The sequence below is a fragment of the Ipomoea nil genome, unplaced genomic scaffold (assembly GCF_001879475.1).
Source record: "Ipomoea nil cultivar Tokyo-kokei standard unplaced genomic scaffold, Asagao_1.1 scaffold2868, whole genome shotgun sequence".
Taxonomy (NCBI): Eukaryota; Viridiplantae; Streptophyta; class Magnoliopsida; order Solanales; family Convolvulaceae; genus Ipomoea; species Ipomoea nil.
In genome coordinates this window covers 549,232-576,313 of record NW_017619296.1, presented here as the reverse complement: position 1 = coordinate 576,313, position 27,082 = coordinate 549,232, and the positions used below count along the sequence as shown (strand labels likewise).

General features: G+C 41.3%; 4 protein-coding genes and 1 long non-coding RNA gene across 5 annotated transcripts; 1 reads left to right on the top strand and 4 right to left on the bottom strand.

Annotated features, from left to right (window-relative positions):
• Positions 1–1,038, bottom strand: LOC109160654. The gene has a single exon (XM_019308936.1). The coding sequence runs from the start codon at positions 1,036–1,038 to the stop codon at positions 1–3; it is 1,038 nt and encodes a 345-aa protein (XP_019164481.1).
• A 4,895-nt stretch (positions 1,039–5,933) lies between these two features.
• LOC109160653 lies at positions 5,934–6,764 on the bottom strand. Its single transcript, XM_019308935.1, has 4 exons — positions 6,750–6,764; positions 6,569–6,680; positions 6,383–6,473; positions 5,934–6,290 (listed from the first exon to the last, which is right to left on the bottom strand). Exons 2-4 carry the CDS (start codon positions 6,610–6,612, stop codon positions 5,934–5,936), a joined length of 492 nt encoding a protein of 163 aa, XP_019164480.1. The 5' UTR covers positions 6,613–6,680; positions 6,750–6,764.
• Positions 6,765–10,609: 3,845 nt separating this feature from the next.
• On the bottom strand, positions 10,610–11,470 carry LOC109160651. Its single transcript, XM_019308934.1, has one exon. The coding sequence runs from the start codon at positions 11,468–11,470 to the stop codon at positions 10,610–10,612; it is 861 nt and encodes a 286-aa protein (XP_019164479.1).
• A 1,916-nt stretch (positions 11,471–13,386) lies between these two features.
• Positions 13,387–17,869, bottom strand: LOC109160650. Its single transcript, XM_019308933.1, has 4 exons — positions 17,488–17,869; positions 16,831–17,008; positions 16,272–16,648; positions 13,387–16,217 (listed from the first exon to the last, which is right to left on the bottom strand). The coding sequence occupies exons 1-4, from the start codon at positions 17,867–17,869 to the stop codon at positions 13,387–13,389; spliced, it is 3,768 nt and encodes a 1,255-aa protein (XP_019164478.1).
• An 8,109-nt stretch (positions 17,870–25,978) lies between these two features.
• LOC109160669 lies at positions 25,979–26,588 on the top strand. The gene is made up of 2 exons (XR_002050802.1): positions 25,979–26,074; positions 26,316–26,588. It is a non-coding gene; the product is annotated as an uncharacterized LOC109160669 (long non-coding RNA).
• The last annotated feature ends 494 nt before the right edge of the window (positions 26,589–27,082 follow it).

The window sequence follows — 27,082 nt, the reverse complement described above, 5'->3', positions numbered from 1 at the left end:
TCAATGTTGCAGGCAATGGACATTAGTGGTATGTGATTCCCCACCATTCGTACCATCATCCAAGTATCCACTCTCTATAGTGTCTTCACTTTCGAGTTGTAAAGGATCATTAGAGATCCATTTACCCCTCTCATAGGCTGCAACACATGAGTCAATTTCATCTACATAGAAACAAGTATCAAGACAAGAAGATTTGTTAGCCAATTTGAAAACATTAAATTCAACTTTATCTTCTCCAATTTCAAGAACTAAGGTTCCCTTTTTGACATTGATCACAGCTCCAGCAGTTGCCAAGAATGGTCTCCCAAGGATAATAGGAATTTTAGCATCTTCTTCCATCTCTAACACCACGAAGTCTCCCGAAATGTAAAATTTGTCAATCTTCACTAGCACATATTCCAGAATTCCAATAGGATACTTTACTGATCTGTCTGCTAACTGAAGAGTCATGGATGTAGGTTTTGGCTCTCCAAGTTGCAGCTTTTGACACAAAGAATAGGGCATCAAACTCACACTTTCCCCTAAATCACATAAAGCTCTTTGAACAAGTGATCCTCCAATAACACAAGGGATAGAGAAACTCCCAGGATCCCTAAGCTTTGAAAGAAGCTTATTTTGAATCAAAGCATTACATTCCTCACTTACTGCTACTGTCTCACGATCCTCAGCTCTCCTCTTGTTGGACAAAATCTCTTTCAAAAACATAGCATACAAAGGAATCTCAGTTACTGCATCAAGCAAAGAAATGGTGATATCCAGTTGCTTGATCAAACTGAAAAATTTTGCTCTTCTTTCCTCTTCCCTTGAGTTCTTGAATTTTTGTGGGAAGGGTAGAGGTGGTGTATGCTTCTTCACGGGCTCAATTTGTTGTATCTCATCTTCCTTGTCTTGGGCAACTACACCTTCATTCACTTTCTCATTCTCACCTTCTAGATTCCTCTTGGCAATTTGTGCCTTGTTGGGATACGGTAGGTCTAGTAATTGCTTTCCACTCCTAGTGGTGATGGCATTCATGTGTTCTCTTGGATTTTCGGTCATAGCTGGCAACTTCCCTGTGACTTTAGTACTCGATGTAGAGGTTGATTTGCTAACTGATTTTCAACCATATTTTGACGAGCATTCATCCAATCCATCCTCTCTTTAAGCTCTACCTGACCTTTAATCAATTTTTCCAACAATACTTCCATATTCGACTGGACCAGTGCTTCCACATTAGGTTTGGATTGATTTACTGGAGCTTGATATCCTTGGTTTTGCCTGAATTGTTGTGGAGGACCCCCTCTAAAATTTTGATGTCCCTGAAATCCTGGTGGTTGGGTTCTATTACTCAAGTGTTGGGGATTAGCTGCCCCAGCTGGATTACTCCAAGAGAAACCAGGACGGTTCCTTAGTGCATTTGGATTGTAGGTTCCTCGTTGTTGGAATGCCGGTTGTATACTACCATACCCTATCACATCAACTTGTTCCATTGTGGCTTGAGAATCAACACTGAGACACTCCTCTGAATTGTGTTCTCCTCCACAAAGCTCACACATCATTATAGGTCTTGGAGGAGTAGAAGATGTAGAAACATTACCTTGAGTTTGATTCTTGATAGCAATCTGAGCCAACTGTTGAACTAAAGTGGCCACATTATCAAACTTAGCTGATAGAGCTGATATTTGATCAACTTCATTCACACCTCCCACTAATTTCTGGGAAGATCTCTCTAACTACCAAGTTGTCCCATTCATCGCAATCTTTTCCAATAGTTCTTCAGCTTGATCTGGCTCTAGGACTGTAAATGATCCCGCTGATGAAGCATCAACTAGGATTTTTGAATTATCCAATAATCCCTCATAGAAAGTCATCATTAAGTCCCAACTCTGAATACCACGGTGAGGGCATTGTCTCCTTATCTCTTTGAATCTCTCCCATGACTCTGCCAAAGACTCACCAGTTAACTGTCTGAAATTCTGAATTGATCTCCTCATTTTCTAAGTCTTAGCTATGGGATAAAATCTCTTAAGGAACTCTCTGTGCAACTGGTCCCAAGTTTCAAAATGATTCACCGGATAAGAGGCAAGCCAACTGTTAGCTTTATCCCTTACAGTAAATGGAAAGAGGCGAAGCTTGATAGCATCGCTCGGGACTCCATTAATTTTGAAAGTACTGCAGATCCTCAGAAATTTTGAAATGTGAGCATTAGGGTCTTCTGTTGGTGACCTACCAAAAGGATCCGAAGCAACCATCTGAATAATAGCCGGTTTAATATCAAAATTATTAGCATCAACCCCTGGCACATTGATACTTCCATGTGCTACATATGGAGCAATGTAGTCTGAAATGGGCCTCCCAATGCGTAGTGGTTGATTGACTCCCTCTTCATTGAGAGCCAAATTGTTCTGATTTCCTCCCTGCGCCATCCTGACCTGTTTTCTTAAGAACTTGGCCTGCTTTTCAATCTCCGGGTTTAAAGATTCTAATCCTTCGTTCCCCAAAGAGCGAGTTCGCATACAACACCAAGACTACTGATAACAGAAACACAGCACAACACAAGAAACTCGTTATCGGTTAGCGAAAATAAAAATAAAATAGACTAGACTTCTAAAGTAAGACTTTCGCTAATGTCAGTACGTAACGCCACCTCCCCGGCAAGGGCACCAATTTGATTGCGGTAATTTGGGGCAAACAAATAATACCTAGAGTATTCGGGTTGTCGAACCACAGAGAGATGGGGTACTAATCACTAGCTACTAGGTTACCCATATGAAACTAGTCCAAATGAAACTTTAAGGTTGGGTAACTGCATAAAATAACAAGCAGAATAAAATAAATAACAAGGTTTTGTAAACAATAGAGCAAAACAGGATTCTTGGGATCACAATGTTTAATCACCTAGTGCCAATTAATAGTTTGTAATATTTAGTTTGGAATTAAGATTTGTATGGGAATGCAAAGTGGAATCGAATTACTCCCGTAATCTCTATTCCTAGTGAATTTCCACTCCCGTGGCTTAAAAACCCAATAAGATCGCAGATCAGCATTCAATTATTCTCAATTACTACCATCTCCCGATGCGCAACAATCTAGAATAAGATTCCCCCAATAAGTTCCCCTTTTCCAAGGTCCAACCATTAGGTGCAATCGTGTGTACCCTAATTTATGCCCCAATTCCCATTGGTGACACAAACATGGCTATGAAGCTAGTAATTTAGGCCGTTAATTACCAACAATAACAGATTAAAACAAGATTGCAACACAAATCATAAAACCAAACATAAATATATTAAGAAATTAACGAACTAGGCACATAGGTTCATAAACAAATTCACCCAAAAATCCCTAAGGGCCACTCATGGCCATAATAAAAATCAATACAACGTTTAAAGATAAACAAATAACAAAGGGAACAAGAGAAAGAGTGAAAGAGTTCTCCCGAATCTTTCTAGCCAGTTCTCTATTCCAAAACTAGTTGTAAATCTTCAAATTGGTCTCTTTGTGCTTTGCTCTTGATTGCCTTCCAAAACCAAAATCTGGGAAAAGAAGAGTTCTAGGGTTGATGGACGATGATCTTTTTATAGTAGCAACCCAATGGCATCAATTTAGAAAGGTTCCAAAAAAACAGCTTTCCGCGATCTCGACGCGTCGAGCCTCTAATCTGCGCAATTCTTGAAGCTACTGGAAATTTTTGACGCGTCGAATTTTTGATACTTTGACGTCTTCCTCTTTTGATCATTTCGTGCTTGAAATTCTTCCCTTGCTCTTACACTTAGCCTGTAATGGTGAAAAAACACTACCAAACACCGTAAGGCATTCAAAACAAGTGTAAAACCATATTCTAACGAGATAGCAAGGAAAACAAGTATGAAATGGGCACGATTCAATAACTTTGTTACTAAAATGAATCAGAAAAGCTATAAAAACATGCACAGATGTGATAACATCAATAATGATTTTTGGAAATATATGTGGAGTATTTTGAATTTTATTTTTTGAAAAGAGTATGTTGAATTTTTTTTATTTAATAGTTTTGTCATATTCTTCACGATGTAGTGCATATATGTTAAAAGAAGAAAAAGATAGATAGGCATGTTTATATAATCTAATTACTTATACCATTGGTATTATTGGGAGTGGAAACAAAAATAAGTATGGAGTAGTATTTTCCCTAAAAATTACTCTGTATCAATGTTGCTGAATTTGATTATTATAGTAACTTTATTCTAACTTTAATCTATATTGATAGATTATAGAGTATATTTTGTTACAACTTTATTATATCGGGAGTTCAAGTAATAATTATTTAATAGTAATTGTAATTGTAATAGAATATAGTTTACTTTAGGTGTTATGAGACTTAAACATGTTTATCGACTAATAAAATAATAATTAATAAATAATAAGTTATAAAACGGGATAAGATAATGTGTGTCCAGTCCCGATAAATCCTTGCGAGTTGAGGCCCATTCATTTGAATAGATACAAATGTTTAAAGGACATTACATATACCCATTCAAATCTAATACGAATTGTCTTCTAATAATCAAACTAATTGTAATGCAATTAATTCGAAAATTGCTCAGGAGTTGATTATAAAGTTAACAATAATATTACGAAATAAAAAGAAAACATATTATCACCGGTTGGAATTACACATTATTGAAAACCTCGTTGTAGAAAATATTGGTAGTAGCAACAAAATATTGTCCATCCTCATCTAGAGCTAACACCTTCAGGCTTTCAAGATGGGTGACTCGGGAAAAAGCTACGTACGATTGATCGTGATTGAAGATCAATTTTTTCAGCAATAACCCAACGTGAGTTAGCGTGTGACCCTGGCTTATGTTAATAGTCATGGCATATGTGAGCATCAATTGGAATTGTTTGCGCTGGAACTTGAAGGGCAATCTCATATCAGAAGGAGTGAGAGACATTCAGGGGATAAGAACTTTGGTTCTTACATTTGTCCCATTAACTATACGTGCTTTGACAATGTGATCTGCCAATCTTGTGACAATGAGACGCGTACCGTTGCAAAGACTAAGAGAGTGGTCTATGTTCCGCAATAACATAACAGGTGCACCAACCTTTAGTGTCCATGAATGATTAGGAAGTCCAGACAATCTCAAACTATTTAAGAATTCAGGAGTGTGTACTTCTGAAAGATTTTCAATGTCTGATTCTGCCTTACACAAAGAGTCACAACTTAAATATGTTCGACCTTCTACAGTTTTCATGCCGTACATGTACTGATTAATTTGATAAAAGACATCTAAAGTTGGAAAGATGATCGTTCGGCCTTCAAGGTGCGACTTATCAAGCATGCCATATCTCGCACTTGGGAATGTGCTTTCTACTATAGTTGTTATGGCATTGGGTCCACACTTTAACAAAAACCGTGCCAGAATATCAATCTCATACGAACTGTCATTTACACCCACTGCAATCTCATTCCGATGTCTGCAATCCATTTTGAAAATGAATCAACCATCCACCTATCTCACTGTTGGAAATTCGCCATTTTCCGACCACCAAAAAGTGGTCAGAAATGGCCTTAATTAGGTAGGAAATGCCTGTTCCGACCTCTTTTCCGACCAATTTGGGTGTCCGGAAAAATCCCTATCGCTATTTCCGACAACCATAGAGAGTGGGCGGAAATAGCGACCACTTTTCTAAGGCTGTCGGAAAAAATGGCCACAATAGTCCGTCAGGGTCTAGATTTTCCGACCACTGGTGGTCGGAAAACTAGACACAGTCAATAAAAAAATTCATTTCACTACCGAGGATCCCTCTGTAATGAAATGAATATATATATATATATATATATATATATATATATATATATATATATATATATATATATTGTTGCAAGCTGGTAAGATATTTACTGAGAAACATATACACTTGAAAGGAATCCATTCATGAATATATAATTAAAAATTTAACACAAGTCAATCTAATATAGAAAGAAAAGACAAACTATGATACATGGATGCAGTTCTCATAGCTTCATCAATGTCATCTTCATCCTCGGGGACTTCAGGTGTACTAATGAAGTTGAAGAAACTATCACGGTGTTCAGTTTTAGTCACAGGCTTGGCATTCTTAGACCCCTTCTTAGGTTTCTTCTTCAAGATTTCTGAGTCAAGCAATATAACCAACCAGCTAACCCAAATACTTGGTGCAAGCAATGGATAATTATCAATATATTCTGTTGACCAATTCATGGTAAGCCTTGGTAAAACCGCTCCTTGAGCTGGAGAAGCAGCAGGTTTCCCATTCCCCGCCAACAACATAATAGCTTGAGCCTAAGTAACGCAATCACTCATATTAAGCCCTTGCAATACCAATTACCAAATTCACGAAAACTCTGAATCCTTGAGAGAATTCGAGGATTTACCTTTTCGGGAGATACATTGGAGTAAACAGACACTGAACCAGCATAAAAGATGGTCAATTGAGCAGGACCATTCGAGGAGTGAGAATCATTCCTACAGAACAGATCCAATTCAACTCAGCCACTACATATGTGTACGTGTGTGCACTACAGAATCGAAATAGAGTATTATTGTGTCCAAAGACATACCGTAATTCAGTAGTGGCCACTACAACACCACTAGCAGGAACCATAGACACGGGATTCTGAACAAAACCGAGCTGGTTCTGTCCAGCAGCAGAAATAAAGGAGTGTTGAACCGGCATGATACAAGACACTGATATTTGATTCGTTTGGTTAGCAGCTCTCACTTCACGAGAGCAACGAACCGAGTGTGCATAATGGATTCCCCCAATTTCTCAAGAACCATATTTTTCTGCAAAATTCACAAGAGTAAAAATTAAAAACTAATGAAAATTAAGGAATATATTCTGGAGTATTATTAAGCTAAAAGATTTAAAAATCCAACCAACCAAGAAAAAGGTGAGCATATACAGCTTAACTCATATTACATGACCAAATCCAGCATTGACAAATGCATTAAGAAATGTAACAGCCAAGTTTTGTCTTGCTGAGTCAACACTTGTCCCTGAACTGCCACCGCCCTCAATCAAATGGGCTTGATGAATCCAGAGAAGAATAAAAAAATCTTAGATCTTGACAACTGGCAATTTATATCCTACACCACGGCCCGCGTTGCAATATGCCCCAGATGCAAAACGACGTCATTTTAATTTTTTTTTTTTTTAAATTTCCCCCCCCAGTGAATGTCAGTAGTTTTTTCTTAAAAAAAAAAACCCGCTGTTCAAGAATGTACATAATGTTATACTAGAATACACATAATTGTATACATGAATGTACATAATTATATAACAAAATATACATACTCTTTTTAAAAGATTTTTTTTTTTGAAAGGGGGCCAGTATGGCATATATTAAAAGTACTCAGAAATAGAGTCTGGGGGGACATCGTCCGAATACATAATCGTAGAATAATTAAAAGCAGAAGCCGCTAAACTATGAGCTAAATAGTTCTCTGATCTAGGAATAAAATTAACTGAGCAGTAATCAAAAGAAGTAATGCGCGCTCTACAAGCACTAATAGCGTAGCCAACATAAGTCCGAATCGTGACAGCTTGATTCGTCAAATACTGTTGTAAGGTCAAACAATCTGTGAGTAAGCATACAGAGCGTTCCCCACGATTCCATAACCAAGACAAGGCTTCCTTACATGCTATTGCCTCAGCCATAAGCGGGGAGAGGCAATCTGATAGGGGTGCACTGAATGCCGATACATATTCCCCTTCCTCGTTCAACAAAATCGCGCCAACCGTAGCTCTTCCTGTAACCGGCATAAATCCGGCATCGACATAACATTTCCGTATTAGCTCGGTTGCCTCCCGCCGTAGGCCCTCCTCGGCAGCCACCAGGTCGTCGACAGCGGTTCGTTGCTGCTGCTGCCGTGTCACGGCAGTGGCGGTAATAGGGCCCTGTGCGGCTGCTTGGTGGTTTGCTTGGCGATGGGTCAGGTAGATACGTTGCCATACAAGTGTGGTGGCTTCGGCCAAGGCTATCACTTTCCGTGGTCGCGGTAGACATGCATCCCATACCGCTCCGTTTCTGGTCCTCCAAATATAATATAAAAGTGCAGCTGCGTGAACAATTTGGTTAGTGTCTAAAATATTTAATAGAATCACTAAACCAAGTATGAAAAATATTTGTTGTTATCATGGGGATTGGAAGGTGAGATTGTGCCCAAATGGAACTTACATAACCACATGTTACTAAAGCATGCATTGTGTCTTCATCCATTATCCCACACATAGCACATGTTGGTTGTATTTCCACTCTCTTTATAATCAAATTTGTTGTAGTAGGGAGAATACCACTCAAAGCTTTCCATAAGAATGTTTTCAATTTGGGGGATTTTTAACTTCCATAGGCGTAACCAATTATGAGTGCCAGTATTATCATCGAGGTTACCCACAATTGTTTTGTAACCACTCTTAACAGTATAGTTCCCTCCCTGATCATCATGCCAATACCACATATCCTCATAATCTGGTGATACTGGTATTCTTCTTATCCTATCCACATCCGCAGGATTAAAAATATCTGCCAATATATCCGGATCCCAGGTCTGTGTCTCATGATCAATTAATCCTTCCACTGCTGCATTATTTAAATATGGGGGCTTATTTGTATGAATCATTGGGTCATGTTCATCCTGTAACCATGGGTGATCCCAGATGAGGGTTGTTTTTCCATTTCCAATTCTGCGTCTGATTCCACCACAAACCATGTCCTGAGCTGCGATTATACTGCGCCAACAGAAACTGGGATTATTTCCTATTTTGGCATCATAAAAGGTCCCTCTTGGGTAATATCTGGCTCTGTAAACTCGTGAGACTAAAGAGTCAGGTTTTGTTAGTAATCGTCATGCCTGTTTACCCAGCATTGCTATATTAAAAGCATGCAGTTCTTTGAAACCCAGACCACCATACTTCTTTGGCATACATAACTTGTCCCATGCCTTCCAATGGATTCCACGTTCATTCCCAGATCCCCACCAATACCGGTTCATGGTTCGCTCAATAGCTGTACAAATCCCCATAGGTAATAAGAAAACACTCATTGAGAAAGTAGGCATTGCCTGGGCCACACTTTTCAATAAGACTTCCTTACCAGCTTGCGATAACAACTTCTTATTCCAAGAAAGGATCCTCTGCCTTATCTTATCTTCGATATATGAAAAGGCTGCCTTCTTATTCCTTCCTACAAATGAGGGTAGCCCCAAATATTTTCCAAAGTTTGGTGCCTGAGCAACCCCAAGAATCTGTGCCACCTCATCCCTATCCTCATACTGTGTATTCTTACTGTAACATATGCTGGACTTATGATAATTTACCACCTGGCCAGATAAATTTTCATATCGTGTCAAACATTGCTTTACTGCATTTGCCTCCTGCACATTTGCTTTAAAGAATAATAAGCTGTCATCAGCAAAAAATAGGTGTGAAATAGAGGGTGCACCCCTTGCAACTCTGCACCCGTGAATTGCTCCCCGTACCTGTGCCTGTTGTAACAGCAAAGAGAGTCCCTCCGCACAGATTATAAATAGATATGGGGACAGCGGGTCTCCTTGCCTGAGTCCGCGAGACGGGACGATAGGCAAACCTCGGGTTCCATTCAACTTGACATTATACGACACAGTAGTCACGCATAACATGATAAGATCCACCCATACACTATTAAAACCCAAGGCTGTTAACATATTCCGCAGAAAGGGCCATTCCATACGGTCATACGCTTTTGCCATATCCAACTTTAAAGCACCCCATCCCACCTTCCCACATTGTTTCCTATTCAAAAAGTGGCCAACTTCTGCAGCAATTAAGATGTTATCTGTAATCAATCTGTCAGATATGAATGCACTCTGTGTATAAGAAATAATCCCATCCATGAGTGGTTTCATCCTGGCTGTAATCATCTTGGCCATGACCCTGTATATCACATTACTCAACGCTATGGGTCTGAGATCCAGACCCGTTCTAGATTTTTCTTCTTTGGTATTAGAACCACATCAGTATTATTCAAGTTGGTTGGAAAGGTCCGTGTATTCAAACAGTTCACAATAAAGTCCGACACATCTCCTCCCACCACATCCCAGAACTGCTGATAAAAACCCGGATTCATTCCATCCGGACCAGGTGCCTTATCTGGGAACATAGCAAACAGGGCCGTTTTCACCTCACCCTTCTCAAAGGGGCGCAGTAGGGCTTCGTTCTGTGTGGGTGACACTCGATGCAAGACATTGGCATAAAAATTTTCATCCATCTGAGACTGGTTTGACTCAAAAATATTTTGATAATAATAAAAAATAGTCGTTTTCATGGCATCTCCCTCCACCCAATCCCCATCATCATTCATAATTTTAGAGAGTGTGTTTTTCTTTTTACGGTGAGAGGCATACCTGTGATAGAATTTAGTATTCGCGTCTGCCCCCTTCAGCCAGTGCTGTTTCGCCCTCTGTTTCCAAAAAGCATCCTCTTGAGCCTCTAATCGAGCCAGACGTTCTTCTAACCGCTGATACTCGGTTAAAGAAGATTGATCAGTGCATCCCCGTAGCCGCAACTGCTCTTTGCGCAGGCACCTCATCTGCTCACCAAACTTGTGAAACTTATCACCTCCCTATCGTGACAATTTATTGCCACACAATTCGATACAGGCTTGCAAACCCCTATCTCTTCCTTCAGTCCACGTCGTCTCAACCACTCCCCTACAGCCCTCATCATGCAGCCAAGCCATCTCAAAACGGAACCCCCTCCTCCCACCACCTGCCCTTTCCCGAAGATTCAAAATCCCAAGGAAAAGTGCAGAATGATCTGAGCGTCGGGTTAGAATGTTCAAAACACTTGCCTCCCTCACCACATCTCGCCATTCCTGCGTGACCAGCAGCTTGTCCAATCTTTCCTCAATCCAGTCTACAGTCCCCTCTCCTCTTTCCCAGGTAAACGGGTATCCCTGCATAGGTAATTGTGCTAGTCCACACTCATCAATAGTTTCCCCGAAGCCCCGTAATAGTGTCTCTGGATGGGGATTTCCTCCTCGCTTCTCATACTGATATAAGAGATCATTAAAATCTCCTATAATAACCCATGGCAACTCAGAACGATGCGATAAGGACTTAATAAATTCCCAAGAGTCATTCCGTCTCTCCCTCTGCGCATAACCGTAATATCCTGTCATCCTCCACTTATCAAACCCCGGCATAGTTACCTCAATATCCACATGATTCTTTGAGTAACTCAACAAGCTTGCCGTACCATTCTTTCTCCACAATAATGCCAAACCTCCTTTCGTTCCTACACTATCAACTTTAAACACACCATCGAAACCAAGTTTCACCCGGAGCCGCTCCGCATGATCCTGGCCAACCATGGTTTCCATAAGAAATACAAAGTCGGGTTTCTTACTGGATACTATATCCACAATCTCCCGAACTGTTCGTGGATTACCCAAGCCACGACAGTTCCAACTTAACATACTCATGATGTTGGGCAGGTCTGGGAACCAGCACCCGCCATATTCAAGTTTTTTGAGAGATCAGTCATCAATACATCACTACCCTCCCTTCTCAAACCACCTCCCTCCCCCTCCCTGCGATGTTTGGCCACTGCCGTGACCGTACCCACCATCTCCCGATCCGGCACCCTCACCCCTCGGCCAACATCCCTTATACCGCCCTCCCCTTCCGTACCCTTCCCCTCCACCGGCACCAACCACCCCTCACCAACACCCCTCGGCCCTCTCCTCAACCCTGCCCTCAAATCTGCTGAAAACGGATATTGCTCCACAGGAATAGTAGCATTCCGTGCATGAATACAGAATTTGTATAGATGTCCCAAGAGGCCACAATAGAAGCAAAAGTTGTGCAAACGCTCATATTTAAACGTGACCCAGCATGTAGACTTATCACGTTTCACAAAATTCATGCGCCTCTTAATCGGTTTGTCCACATGAACAGCCACCCGAATGCGATAGAAAGCTTTCCATGGCACATTCAGGAATCGGTCATCAAACTTAACAAAACCGCCAAGATAGTTACCAACCTGCTCAAGAATTTTTTCTGATGTATGTCCCATAGGCAACCCATGCACCTGCACCCACATCTCAACTGTATCCAATACCACATCCTCCGGCATCATACCATCAACCACTTGTCTACAAACTAGGGTTGCATTCTCATACGCCCACGGCCCATCATTCAAAACACGTTCCATGTCCGTTTTATGGAAGAAAACAAACATGAATAGTCGCGGTTGGATTTCTGTTACCTGGACACCCTGAACCGGTTGCCACACCGAGGCTAGGACCTCCCGCATGAATTCCAACTTGACTAGCTTGCGTGTCAAGAAACGGCCAACCAACGACCACACCAGCGTCGCATCCACCGGCGCTTCACCCGCATCATCCAGCACTGGTTCAAAGCGCTCCTCCCCCGCCGCGATGACCAGATCCGCCCACTGCCTCGTCACACCCTCCACGCTGCCTCACTCCGTCGATGACGCCATGTGTTCAGCGCCGTCCGTTCACCGTTTCCGTGCGTCGTCGTTAACCAAGCGAGCAAACTGCCGTAGAATATCGAAGAGAAGTTAGGGAAAACCTAGGAAAAACCCTAGTAGTGGAGAGAAACCCTAGACTTCTAGAGAGGAATTATTGTTCTAATACTCTTTTTAAAAGATAATACACATAATCTAACATAATACATAATAAACATAAACTTTTAACATAATACACATCAACTATTAACATAATACACATCAACTATTAACATAATACACACAAATTTTCTTATTCGGATGTACATAATTGTATAAAAAGAATGTACATAATTGTATTAAAAATGTACATAACTGTATGAACCAATACACATAACTGTATGAACAAATACACATAACTGTGTGAACAAATACACATAATCCCAGCAACTTCCTACCGCGCCTCCCAAAACGACGTCGTTTTGGGAGGCGCGCGGCGTACAGTGCTATGTGCGCCGTGGTGTAGGGTATAACGATTGTTGACAACTAGAATGCATTTATTTAAAGAATTGAACCCCCCCCCCCCCCCCCCCCCCCCCCCCCCCCCCAAAAAAAAGTAGAAAATAACAGGATTAAGAAAATTGGATTGAGCTAAAAAGAGGATTAAAACAATACAAAAATTTAAACAGGATATCAAGGAAGGTGGAACATAAGAGTGCAGTTCCCATAGAACCATTTATCCAAAATTTAGAGGGATAATTATTGCATACTAGATGTTAAATTAAGCATAATATAAAGGAGAGGTGTTATTTCAATGTAAATCAAACCTTGTAGATATCCTCGGGGATTTGGGCTTCATCACCTCAATATAATGTCACAACCAAGTGGAAGATAGCCTTCACTTAATTTTTTGAAAACCAAGGCCAACTATATTTCATTAGCCATATCAGGCAAAATAAATGGAGGTGGAACATCCCTCCACGTGGATCGTGACAAACTAGCACTTACATGCTTAGCTAAAGAATGAGCCGCTTGATTCGCGACCCTAGAAATAAAACTAATCTGAGAACCAGGCATAGAAGAAAGTAAACGAAAACATGAAAGCAAACTAAAACCAACATAGGAACGAAATGAGCTACTTCTACTTAGACATGAAACAAGAACTGAAGAGTCGCTGTAAACTTTAACCATCGAATAGCCATTATCCTTTAGCCATGATAGGGCTTCGCACACCGCCATCGTTTCTGCCATAAGGGGGTTGTAAGGGCACACCATCGGACCATTCATCGCAGCTACAAAAACACCATTCTCCCTCACAATGAAGCCAAAAGCAGCGGCATGTCCAGGACCGTGAAATCCAGCATCCACACAGCATGTAATTCCCTGAGCCGAAGGTGTCTGCAATTGCCTTGGCTGCCGCGTTAGACTATCCGCCACACAGTCACTCCACGCAGCCCATCTCGCTGCAAAGACCCGGCACAGCACCTGAGGGGAAGGTAACTTCGCCTCCCACACAGCTGAGTTCCTAGCCATCCACAACTCATGAATGAGACCGCATATCATCCCCTGTGTTTCACGTGAATAACCAGCCGCACCACCCAGCCATAACTCTGCCCAATGCATAAAATCAGAACCATTAATCTGGGGTTTCGGGAGCTGAGAAGCAATCCAAACACGAGAAGCATATTCACAGGTACAGAAAATATGCATAATACTCTCTTCGAACAAACCACAAGCAGGGCAAATATTCATTAAATCCACTCGTCTCTTAATTAAATTATCAAGCGTGGGCAAAATATTAGAAAGAGCTCTCCACATAAGATTTTTCCATTTAGGAGGTATGTTTAGCCTCCAAATTCCATTCCAAACCACCGAGCCGTGTACATGGGTTTCCCCAAGCCGCTTATAACCCTCCTTTACCGAATAGCAGCCCCGTAAATCTCCTTCCCAGTACCACACATCATCATGCAATAAATTAACTGGCAACTGCACTATCTGAGACGCAACATGCGGATCAAACAATTGTTGAACATAAGGAATATTCCATGAGCACAAATCAACATCAATAAGATCCGAGACCAACATATTGTGGCTTATACCAGACTGGCTTGCGGGTACAAGAGTCCCCTGAGTACCTGGCAGCCAAGGATGGGACCAGACCTGCGTGGATCTGCCATTACCGATACGCCGCTTACACCCCGATTTCACCAGCTCCTGACTAGCCATTATACTCCGCCAGACATAACTTGGATTGCCCCCTATCACAGCATCAAAGAAAGAAGTAGTAGGATAATACCTTGCCTTAAAGACCCGGGCTACAAGAGAGTCTGGGCATGTCAGCATCCGCCACCCCTGCTTACCTAGCAATGCCAAGTTAAACTGATGCAAACGTTTAAACCCCATGCCACCATACCGCTTAGGCTTACACATTCTGTCCCAGGCATACCAATGGATACCATCCTCCCTGTCATTTCGGCCCCACCAGTATCTGTTCATTAACCTTTCGAGAGAAGAACATAAAGTTAGAGGTAACAAAAAGATACTCATGGTGTAAGTAGGCATGGCCTGCGCTACACTCTTCAATAAGACCTCCTTACCAGCCCTGGATAACAAACGCTTGTTCCAAGAACCAAACCTTTGTTTCAACTTTTGTTCTATATAAGCAAAAACCACCTTCCTATTTCTTCCAATAACCGAAGGCAGACCCAGATACTTACCAAAATCCTCAGCATGGCTTACTCCCAAAGTCTCAGCAACAAGGTCCCTGACATCTCCGCTAGTGTTACGGCTGAAAGAGACACTTGACTTATTGAAATTAACCGCCTGCCCAGAGTAAGCCTCATAATAACCAAGACATCTCTTCACCTCCAAGGATTCCTTCAGATTGGCCTTAAAGAACAGGAGGCTATAATCTGCAAAGAACAAGTGTGATATTGGAGGAGCCCCCCGGGCCACCCTACAGCCATGAATAAGGCCTTTAGCCTGAGAATCCTGTAACAGCAAAGATAAACCCTCCGCACATATAATAAAAAGATAAGGAGAAAGGGGGTCACCCTGCCTTAGACCCCTCGTAGGTAAAATCTCATCAGTTGGGGAACCATTCACCAGGACTCTATATCGTACTGTCTGGACACATAACATGATCAACTGCACCCACCTCTCATCAAAACCTAACCCGAGTAGCATCTGCCAAACAAAAGGCCACTCCATCCTGTCATACGCCTTAGCCATGTCCAGCTTAAGGGCTGCCCATCCGACCTGTCCCAACTGCTTCCTTCTCAGATAGTGACCAACCTCGGAAGCAATAAGAATATTGTCCGAAATTAGCCTACCCGGGAGAAAGGCACTATGTGAGTCAGAAATTAAACCCTCAAGAAGCGGCTTCATTTGGTTAGCTAACATCTTGGCCATTATCTTATATAAAACATTACATAACGCAATAGGCCTAAGGTCAGACACTGACTCCGGATTACACTTCTTTGGAATCAATACAATATTGGCATCATTCAAAGCAAGGGGAAAAGAAGCACGAGACAGACAATCAATAACAAAGTCAGTGACATCCTTACCAACAACATTCCAGAAGGATTGATAGAAACCCGGATTCATTCCATCCGGTCCCGGTGATTTGTCCTTCCCCATAGCAAATAAAGCGGCTCGCACCTCCTCCGGCTGAAAAGGACGTAATAGATCATCATTCTGTTGCGGTGTAACACGGGCATGTAATGTGTCAAGATTAAAAGGCCCTAGACTTCCACCTGAAGTGAAAACATTCCTGTAATAATCAGCTATCAAAGTACTCAAAGCCTAACCCTCATGCCTGGCACCCCCCTCATCTTTCAGCTTCACAATGTCGTTCTTCTTCCTTCTATGTGAGGCATACTTATGAAAAAACTTTGTGTTCAAATCAGCCCCCTGTAACCAGTGCTGCTTAGCCCGTTGTTTCCAGAAAGCCTCCTCCTGAGCCAGAACAGAGCTCAGAGTGCCATCCAAGAGCCTAAAACATGCCAAGGAGCCTGAATCAAACTTGCCCCGTAAAGTGCCCATCTCCCTCCTTATCTCCTCAATCCGCTTCCCAAACCTATGATGACGCTCTCCCCCCCATCTCCGTAACCCCCGGCCACACGACTTAAGCCTAGCCTGGAGGCCCATCTCGGCCGAAACAGACCACTCATCTTCCACCACCGCCCTGCAGCCATCATCCAAAAGCCAAGCATTTTCAAATTTAAACCCCCGCGGCCGGATAGATGGCGCTACCCCATAAATGTCCAAAAAAGAGCCGAATGATCCGACGAGTCTGTCTGTAAATTAAACACCCTCGCCTGATCAAAGAGCTCATGCCAGTCCGCACATGTCACCACCCTATCCAACCTTTCCTCCACCCAATCCACTGTCCCCTTGAAGCGTTCCCAAGTAAATGGATATCCCACCATAGGTAAAGTTATTAGCCCACAATCATCCAGTGCATCCCCAAACCCCTCCAACAAACCATTAGGATGCGGCAACCTACCCCTCTTCTCAGACTGCATAAGAATGTCATTGAAATCCCCTAAAACCACCTAAGGCAAATCAGGAGCACCTTTGAGTGACCTTAAGAAATCCCAAGAAGCTCTCCTTCTATCCCTATTCGGGTAGCCATAAAAACACGTAAGCCTCCAGGGGCGCCCATTCGGCAACGACACCTCCAAGTCAATATGATTCTGGGAATAGTTCAACAGCCTAGCACAGTTATTTCGACGCCAAAGCAAACAAAGACCACCCTTCCGTCTCACGCTATCCACCTTAAAACACCCCTCAAACCCCAGTTTCACACGGAGCCTCTCCGCATGATCCCCCCCCCCCCCCCCCCCCATCGTCTCCATCAAAAACACAAACTCGGGCTTTTTCCTGGACACAAGGCCCACCACCTCATGAACTGTCCGTGGATTGCCCAAGCCATGGCAGTTCCAAAATAGGGTACTCATTGAGACTGGCGGGCCTGAACACCAGGCTCCGCCAAACAAGATGCATCAGAATCAACACACATACCCTCCAATCCACCCTCCGTCCTCCGTCTTTTAGGATCCACTCTTACCCCCACATCCTCCCCCTCAACCCCCTCCTCCCTCACCAACCCCGGCGGCCCTCCACCACCCTCACCCGAAACATTCTGCCCGCCAACACCCATCCCCACTGCCCTACCCCCAGCCGCAACCACTGCCTGACCACCCACTGCCATACCACGCTGCCCGGAACCACTTTCTCCAAACCCAATCTCCCTCCTCCTCTCTTGCCCCAACTTAAACCACTTCTCGCCCAACACCTTTACCGGACTATTACCCCCCGCTCTCAGACTTGGACCAAACGGAAACTGCTCCGGTGTTAATAAAGACCGACGAGCCGCTAAGCAGAACTTGTCCGTATGCCCCATAATACCACAAAAAAAAAAAACAAAACATGTGCAACCTCTCATAACGAAAATTAATCCAAGTCCATGTCCCATCCCTTAAGATCATCTTGATACGTCGTTTTAACGGAGTAGTGACATCATGAGTAATACGTACCCGGTAAAACGCAGTCCAAGGCCTCTGAAAATTACGCTCATCGTACCTTAAGAAAACCCCAGCGAAGTCACCAATTCGTTCAAGGACTTTCACCGTACGGAAACCCGGGGAATATCGTAAACCTGCAGCCAAAATTCTACGGTATTTAGCACCACCTGTGTCGGGTCTTCATCAGCCTTCAGTTCGTGGCATAGAAACGTAGCGTTTTCGAACGCCCAAGGGCCTTCGTCAACCACCCTTCGCATGTCCGCCTCGTCGAAGAAAGTGAAGAGATACAGATTGGGGAGCAAGTCTGCAATCTCAATCCCCATTAGCGGACGCCAGACTGAAGCCATCACACGCTTCATTACATCCACCTTCAAATTCCGGTCCGTAAGAAAGCGGCCAACTAATGACCATGTACGCCATTCCGCTAAGCCTTCACTTAATTTAGTATTGTTAATACTTAATAATTTCCTGCAATACTTCTCTCTCTCTTCCCCTGAAATCTCTTCATTAAGCTCAAATGTCACACGCTGCACCCAAAACAACATAGGTTCAGTAAATATAGCAAGTATGATTATTCATTAAAGAAAACGGATTAACAAACAAGAAGAAATAATCTGTAGCATATTATTTAATGATGATGATCAGTAAATGTGGAATGTGACTGTCCTTCACAAGTTAGTAAAATTTACTGACCATAGTCTAGAAAGATCATATGGAACCAAATGAAATTTTAAACTATGTATCTTCTACGTTTGGCTACTGGATTTGTATCAAAATATTATATACCTCTAATGCTGGGATCGGCCCCAAAGTCCAGCAGAAGTACACAATTCTCATATCCTTTAGATGCTGCTATATGCTGAAGGGTGGAAAATTGAAAAGCAAAAGAAATTGATTAAAATGTGGCACTCAGCCACACAGTTAAAAAAAAAAATTCAACAGTGTAGTTCACATACAAGAGCTGTACTGTTCTCCCATTGTTGTCAGATTCATTTGGGTCAAGGCCCCATTTCAACAATTGGTGCAACAATAATTCATCTCCTCTAAGCGCTGCAAAGCAAAGGGTGAGAGGTAGGTTATTCATTTTAAAACAACTAAAAAATATTGTCTGCAAAACTAAAAATTACAATTTTAAAAAGTAAAGAAGTGGATTGCAAATCCAGACCTGGAGGAGGTTATTCATAATTATGGTTCCATCTCCAACATTAGCCTGAACAATATTTAGAAATGCAATACGATTCATTCGTAGATATCAAATTCATGTTATTATGTAAGGAGTGCAACTATTCAAATTAAAGATTAGATGGCAATCAAATCTGAAACTCACCAAAATGCATTTTCCTTAGGCATTAGGAGCAAAAGTAGACCATCATTGGGAGGATCCGAGAGAGGGCCATCTGGAAGACTGGAACATCTGAAGAATGCCATCACAATAAATAAAATGCCTAATTAAGTATCACATCCTAATGACAAAAATAAAAGACAAATCAGAACCTTACCTTAACATAAGCATCACCCTCAAGCTTATAAACCAGGCCATCAACTTTTGCTGCTGTAAAATGTCCGGCAGAGGAAATTTACCTAGTTATACTCATAATTCCACAATTTGATTTCTCAGTGCCCTATAACCAGAAACATTTAATCAAGAAATGCATAGCAAAACACAACAGAATAAACAAAAACAATGAAGTAACTCAATTTAGACCGCATCAAGCCAATAAATAAAAAGAGAACAAATGCAATTCCAAGCTCAAACGTTCTGGTAGCGGTGAGGCCACCGCTGCTTCGCTTCCTCTTCCAGATCCGTTTCCACTCAGGCAGTGAAGCCTTGCTCCACATGAGGTTTCCACCAACAACATCCGCCGCAAGCTCGTTCAACTCCGTAACCTCAGTAACATCCTCCGCCAGATCTGTTGGAGATTTATATAGTAATGAAGATTATGTTTCAGATGGACTACCATGGAAGCTTAAAATAATATTTGGAGTTGTGGAGTTATAAATATTATTTTAGTTTGGTAAAAAAGTAATTTAGAAAATATGAATATTTCGTACGGTTGGAACCGAAAAGTACACGAAGTTTGATATATGCAATTTGCTGGTTTCAATGATTTCAATGATTCGTGGTAACGAATCATTGATGCTTATTGAGTCGTGCTTAACGATTGCTTAACGAATCGTGCTGATTGATTCGTGCACCAAGAGTCCAATGTACTGTATTGGTATTGACTCGTGCTTATTGCTTGGTGTAACGATTTGTTAAAAACTATGTACAAATCGTGTTCAAAACTCTTTGCTTCGTGTTTTCTTTATTGCATACATGAGTTACAATATATAAATATATATTATTTAATTACTCTTTCCACGTTGCATGCATGGAAGTTATAAATATATATATTATATATATACTAATCTATTTTGCATGCAGTACGTAACCTACGAACATGCATATAATGTACATGTTGTACATAGTTAAGTGATATATCATTAAAGATATATCTTGTGAAAGTTGGAGTATTAAACTACCAATAACTTCCCTGTAACTTTTCCTAACCATCAAAATATTTTATATAAATATTTGGAGAGACATCTAAAGAATACAGAGAAAAGTTAACAGATGCAATTGATACAGGCAATCAATTTGTAGGAAACCAAGATACTTCACAGGCTTACAATTCTACAAGAAATTCTCAAACAAAGCAACTTGAGAATTTCATTCATCTTCTTGTATCCCATAAGATTAAATTTAGAACCTTGTTGTTTTTATAGAGGGAGATTTAAAGCTTATAGGAAAGTAATTACACGTCTGAAGATATCAAATGATCCAGATTTTGTTCCCGGTTGTCTTCTGTATTTTGTTGTATCTCAAATGTATTACAGAATACAAGCACTTTTTCCAACAAGATCCAGATCGGTAACCTTCTTCGGCCTTCCTCTGGTTGATTTCCTAGTGGAATTCGAACCGGTATCCATAGCAAAGAGGTAGAAATGGGAGTTAGTCGGTGAATCCTTGCTCTCAGAATAATTAAGCACAAACATAATTCACTTCAACTCCACTTCAATTTTCTAGAACCCTTTATTGCGACTTTACCACAATCAGTACCCACTTTTAGATTAGCTTTATACCAAACAGAGTACTAAAACATAGGAAGCAGTAAGAATTCTTGAAGGAACATGACATATAAGTATTCATTGGCAAGATGGAACTACTTGGGTAATAGCAACCGCAGATGGCTTCACGAAGATGAATATGTTAGATATACAATAGTCTAACTATACTGAACTATAGTATACGAGAAACCTGACCTCATATGATAGCGGAAGCGTAGCCATGTAGATCTCCCGTCATAGTTGATGTTCCTGTTGTGTTGCCTCTCAACGGTAGACCGTTAGCCGTGTTTTGCCTCAGACCTGACTCAGAACCCTAGATGGTGTATTGGTATCTACTGAGCGGTCTGAGTACCGTAACTGAATGTGCTAACATCCAACATCTTGTATCCCATCAATCCAGGATTATACACTTGTACAAAATTGAACATAGAAGATTGACCATAGGCCACCATTGTTGAAAGAATGGTTGCCTAATCTTAGCTCAAAAATTTACGGTGGCACTTTTGTAAATAAGTGATCAATAATCCGCCACCATTATTAATTGTAATGGTTGCCCATTGTATTTTGTATTTATTTAAAAAAATATTAATTTATAATAGGCAACTATTTCTGATAAAAATGGTTGCCTTAAAATAGAACTTGTTTTATAATAGACAACCATTTCTAATAGAAATGGTTGACTAATATTAACCCTAGATCTAATAGATCAGAAATTGTCTACCTCGATCCACCACGCACAGTAGATCTAAAACCTTCGTTTCATTCACAAATCGTCGCACCGCCAGATCTTAAAAACGCAAGCCGCTTCAACACTTCAGATCTTCGAACCACCGGCTTCACGTCGCACCCCGGCCACCACCGTTCACAGCCACCGCGACAAAGCACGCCACCACCGTCGCACACCACCAACTGTCATCGCACACCCACCACCGCGACGCCGACGCCACAACTGCCACCACGTCGTCGATCTGCACCCCTCCCTTGCCCTGCGACGATGGCGGCCTCCCTGTGACGACGCCACAGTCGCCGGCTCCGATCAGGTAGGGTTTTTTTTTTTTTTTTTAAATAATATATTAATGTTTAGTTTAATTACCGAATTTCTTTTGTTGCTGGTGTGCAAAGGAGAAACTTCTGTCTCTTAACTGATGGTATAGGAACTTTTTAGAGAGAAAATCAAAGAATATTTATATCATTTTCAGTAGGGATGTCAATTGTACCCGCACCCAACGGGGAACCCGATTCTCCACCCCTATGGGGACGGGGATGGGGATAGAAATAGGGGATCGGGGATGGGGATGGGGGCAATTTTGAATTCCCCGCCGGGGATGGGGAGTACTCTCCCCGCCCCGCCCCGTCCCCGATGTATGTATGTATGTATGGGGAGTACACACACATATGTATTACTTTGTATACAATATATATAATTTTAGAAGCATTCTTGTCATTGTTTGTCATGCTTATGAAATGCATATTTAAATAACATGTTTAATTGTAAAATATTGAATACTATTTTAAATTGGGGATGAATATATATACGTTATTTATTTAAATGTTTATGAATGTTTAATTTTTAATTTTTTTTTATAACTTATTAATGGGGTGGGGATTCCCCGTCCCCGATTAATCCCCGTGGGGATGGGGATGGGGGGAGTTTTCCAATCCCCGGCGGGGATGGGGACGGGGATAGGGAATGGGAAAAAAGTCGGGGGCGGGGATGGGGGTATGTTCCCCGCCCCGTTGACAACCCTAATTTTCAGTAATATATGCTTGTACGCTGGAATTTATGTTTGTATTGAATAGTATATTGTACCGGAATTGCATATTTTGTTCCAGGAGAGAAGAAATTAGTAACTTTGTTTAAATTCCTGGAGGAAAATTTGCTTTACATATTGCTATCTCAATATTTATCATTTTAATTTCATGAATTTGCTCGACTGAACAGGAAAAAAAATGAATGATTGAGAGGGGTTGGGGGTGCTAATGCCTTCTCGCATTACAACCGAGTGGGTTCTGCAACAAGTTTGTACTGTGTTAGTGTGACCAATAGCGGCTTCAGAAGGAATAAGCATTTTGGAAGAACTAGCAAGAATAATACTCTGTCTAAGATTTCATGTTCATTTCTACATTCTGATTTGATATGCTTCAATATTTTAATTGGAAAAAAGCAATGCTTTTTTGCCTAATTGGTTTTGAATGAATTTAAAATAAAGAAACTTCAACAAAGGATATGTAGAACAAACAGAATAATTCATGTTGCATTAAAAGGCCATTGTGGGCTTACCCATCTTTTGGTCTTAACTGTGGCTTTACTTGATTTTGTAAATTATGTTCTACATTTATTTCTGTTGAGATTAACAAGAACAAGAAACAATAATAATGGCAAAAAAGGGTAAAGAGGACAAGATTTACGTGGTTCGGAAAAGTGCCTACATCTACGGGAGTGAAACAATACTCTTATTCATAGTGATGGTGATAGTGGTGACACAACCTATAGGGATACAACCAATATATTTATAGGCATCTAATCCTTATACAATAGGTCTACTCGTTTCACTCCTACTCCTAGTATGAGACAAACACTTATTCCTAATCCATATATGAGACAAACTCAACAATCTCCACCTTGGCGAATATGTTCTTTAGGAGAAAAGATAACTCAACAAATCTCCACCTTGACGAATATGCTCTTTAGGAGAAAAGACTTATCTCACCATCTCCACCTTCACATATATATGCCCTTTAGGAGAAAAGACTTCTCTACCTTCGCAAATATGTCCTTTAGGAGAAAAAGATAACTCAACAAATCTCCACCTTAGCAAATATGTCCCTTAGGAGAAAAGACTTATCTCACCATCTCCACCTTCACAATTACGCCCCTTAGGAGAAAAAAAAAACTTATCTAACATATACACATGGGTAGGAACAACCATGTTTATCCCAACTAGCCGGCCATATGCACCACTCAGCATCAAACGTTTTCCAGCATGTACACGAACCGCTTTGTTCCAAGCCATTCGCCCCTCAGCCGTCGACCTGTTATACCGCCGCGACTCATGCTAACTGCCCCGTTCAGCTGACTTCCTGCATCCGGCCCATACCAGGTCCATATCCCCTCCTGGTATCCACGCTGCCCCAACACAACAGCGCCCCTGCAAAGTCACACTAAACCCGTGTGCCTTGCCCAATGCTCCACTAACCAGCAATTACCACTGGCCAGCAACACGCACAACGCAGCATCAAACGTTTCCCAGTGCATGTTCACGAACTTCTTCGTCGTCCCGAGAAGTCTTCCCATACCAGTCATGACTCATGCCAAGCCCGGCCCATACCAGGTCCATGTCTCATGACAAGCCCAACCCATACCAGCCATGACTCATGCCAAGCCCGACCTATACCAGTGCCATACTGGCCCATACCGATACCAGCCGTGACTCGTGACAAGAGCCCAGCCCATACTAGCTGTGACTCATGACAAGCCCAGCCCATACCGAGCCAATATTGACCCATATCGATACCAGGTCCACGACCCCTCCTGGTATCCGCGCTGCCCAACACTACAGCGCCCCTCACCACCTTCACATCTAAACTCTAGAAACGCCCAACAAGTCCAACCAATTTTCGAACTTGTTACTAGTTCCCGCTAGAACATCACCTTCACTATAATAAGAGTTATCAGCTTGAACCATGTTCATAGCTTCCTGCTTCTTCAACTCCTCACAATCAGCCTCTTCCAGATTTGTTGGATTTTCCACCCTCAAGGTTTTCAGAAGGCCCCCTGATATGCCAACAAATCCTTTACCCTAGACCGCCATAACCCAAAATTCCCTATACTATCAAACTTTGATACCTCGAATTTTGTACTTGAACTAGCCATCTCAACTATGCTCTGATACCAATTTGTTGAGATTAACAAGAACAAAAAACAATAATAATGGCAAAAAAGGGTAAAGAGGACAAGATTTACGTGGTTCGGAAAAGTGCCTACATCCACGGGAGTGAAACAATACTCTTATTCATAGTGATGGTGATAGTGGTGACACAACCTATAGGGATACAACCAATATATTTATAGGCATCTAATCCTTATACAATAGGTCTATCGTTTCACTCCTACTCCTAGTATGAGACAAACACTTATTCCTAATCCATATATGAGACAAATTCAACAATTTCAATATTTTGTAAAAAGAAATTAGTGAAAAATTCAGGTTGACTTTCATTACTTGGACTTTAAAGCCTCTTGTTTATATGATATAGTCATTGGAGTATCAAGAATTGGAGAATCTGTGTTCCTAGAATACAATACTCTATTCCAAATTCAACATGGGGTCACAACTTCTTGATGTTACACAGATATGAGCATGGACATTCACTTAATTAACTTGTGCTTACATGATTATAGGTATGAGGATTTCTTTGCTAGAAAGACAGATCACAAGGGAAAACGTAAACCACTTGATAGATCTGACCACATGGAAATGGATGAAGAAGTATCTGATGACGATAACCAGGTAGTGCATTCAATTCTTCTAGGTGAAAAGGAGATTCAATAATATGGTAGTGTACTCTATTCCTCTAGGTGAAAAGGAGAGTCAATAATATGGAATCTATATTTGAGTGATTATGCTCTTTTTAGATAATAAATTACTCAGCCATGTCTATCTTTTTTTCTGGCAGGGGAACCAAAACCTTTCTACCCATGAGCAAGAGCTTCTAAAACTTCGCTCTACGATAGAGGAAATGGAGAAGGCAAACATAGAACCAAAAGCCTGGACTATGCAAGAGGAGGTAAAATAGGTGCTTGTATATTTGAGTTTGTTGTCAAAATGTTATTTATGCTGAATTTTATTATATTGCAGGTCTGTTAACTTCAAATTTGTTCCTGAGCTGCTATTTGTTTCGAAGCCATTTGCTCTCTCTTTGTTGGCTGCTCACCTGAGTCTGCTTATTGTTTTTGCTCACTATAGATGGTGCAGGTAAGCATTAATGTTTTCAGACTTTCTTGAATAGTGAGTACATTAGAATAGGAAGCCCTTGGTCTTTCATTTCTGCTGTGCTTTTAAGATGAGATAGTAAGAAAAGGGATATGTTATTTTGCCACAATGTAGGTTCAGCCCAAAAGATATCAGGTCACATTTTTTCCTAGCTTTCCTATACATGCTCTTAATGGAACATTGGACTCAACTTGAAATTCCTTCAATTATCTACCTTTTGCAGGCATGAAGGAGGACTTTTTGCTTTCTTGCAGTATAGGATTGTTCAACTGAAGCATAGAATAGTAACTTTATTTTCCTTATCTCGTAAACCACTCTCCAGTCAGAACTTAACCCACAAACGTCTTCAACCTAATCGTAAGTTTGCATGCAAAATCTTCTCATAGATGCGAATTCTCTTCCACATTCCTTTTATTAGTTTCATGATTAACATCTTCTGACAGATTATTTTTATTTGCGGGGTTTCCCCTTTCTAATGGGATATCAGATATTTTCATTTTGTTGTATCAGATATTGTGAGTAAACAATGTTTGTTGGGAATTTTATCGGCATCATATGTGCTCACTCCCTTCATTATCAGTTTTACTCTTGGTAAGTTCTGCAACGCATGTAATTTGCTTCATTAATAGTGTTCGAATTCATTGATTTATAAAATATGCAATATGAAAAAGCTCTTTGTCTTGTTGTCTTTGCATTTCTTTTCTGTAGGTTGCTTCAATTAAGTGCTGAAAATTTCATTTCAATTGTTATTTAGCTCTCTAGAATGCTCAAATTTCTGCTATGCATGTTGGTTTCAGTCATTTAATTCACAACCATATGTGTTTTTAGTTCTCTAGGATCATAAAACTAGAAGATTGCAGCGAGCTTTGGCTTCGAGCACGAGACATAGGTGAGCTTTGGCGAGGAGAACCGTCGAAGATTCGACCGTCTCCGTTCAGGTGTTTCCAACATTATTCGTATTTAGTGCCGTTAATACTTCAATACAAGCTA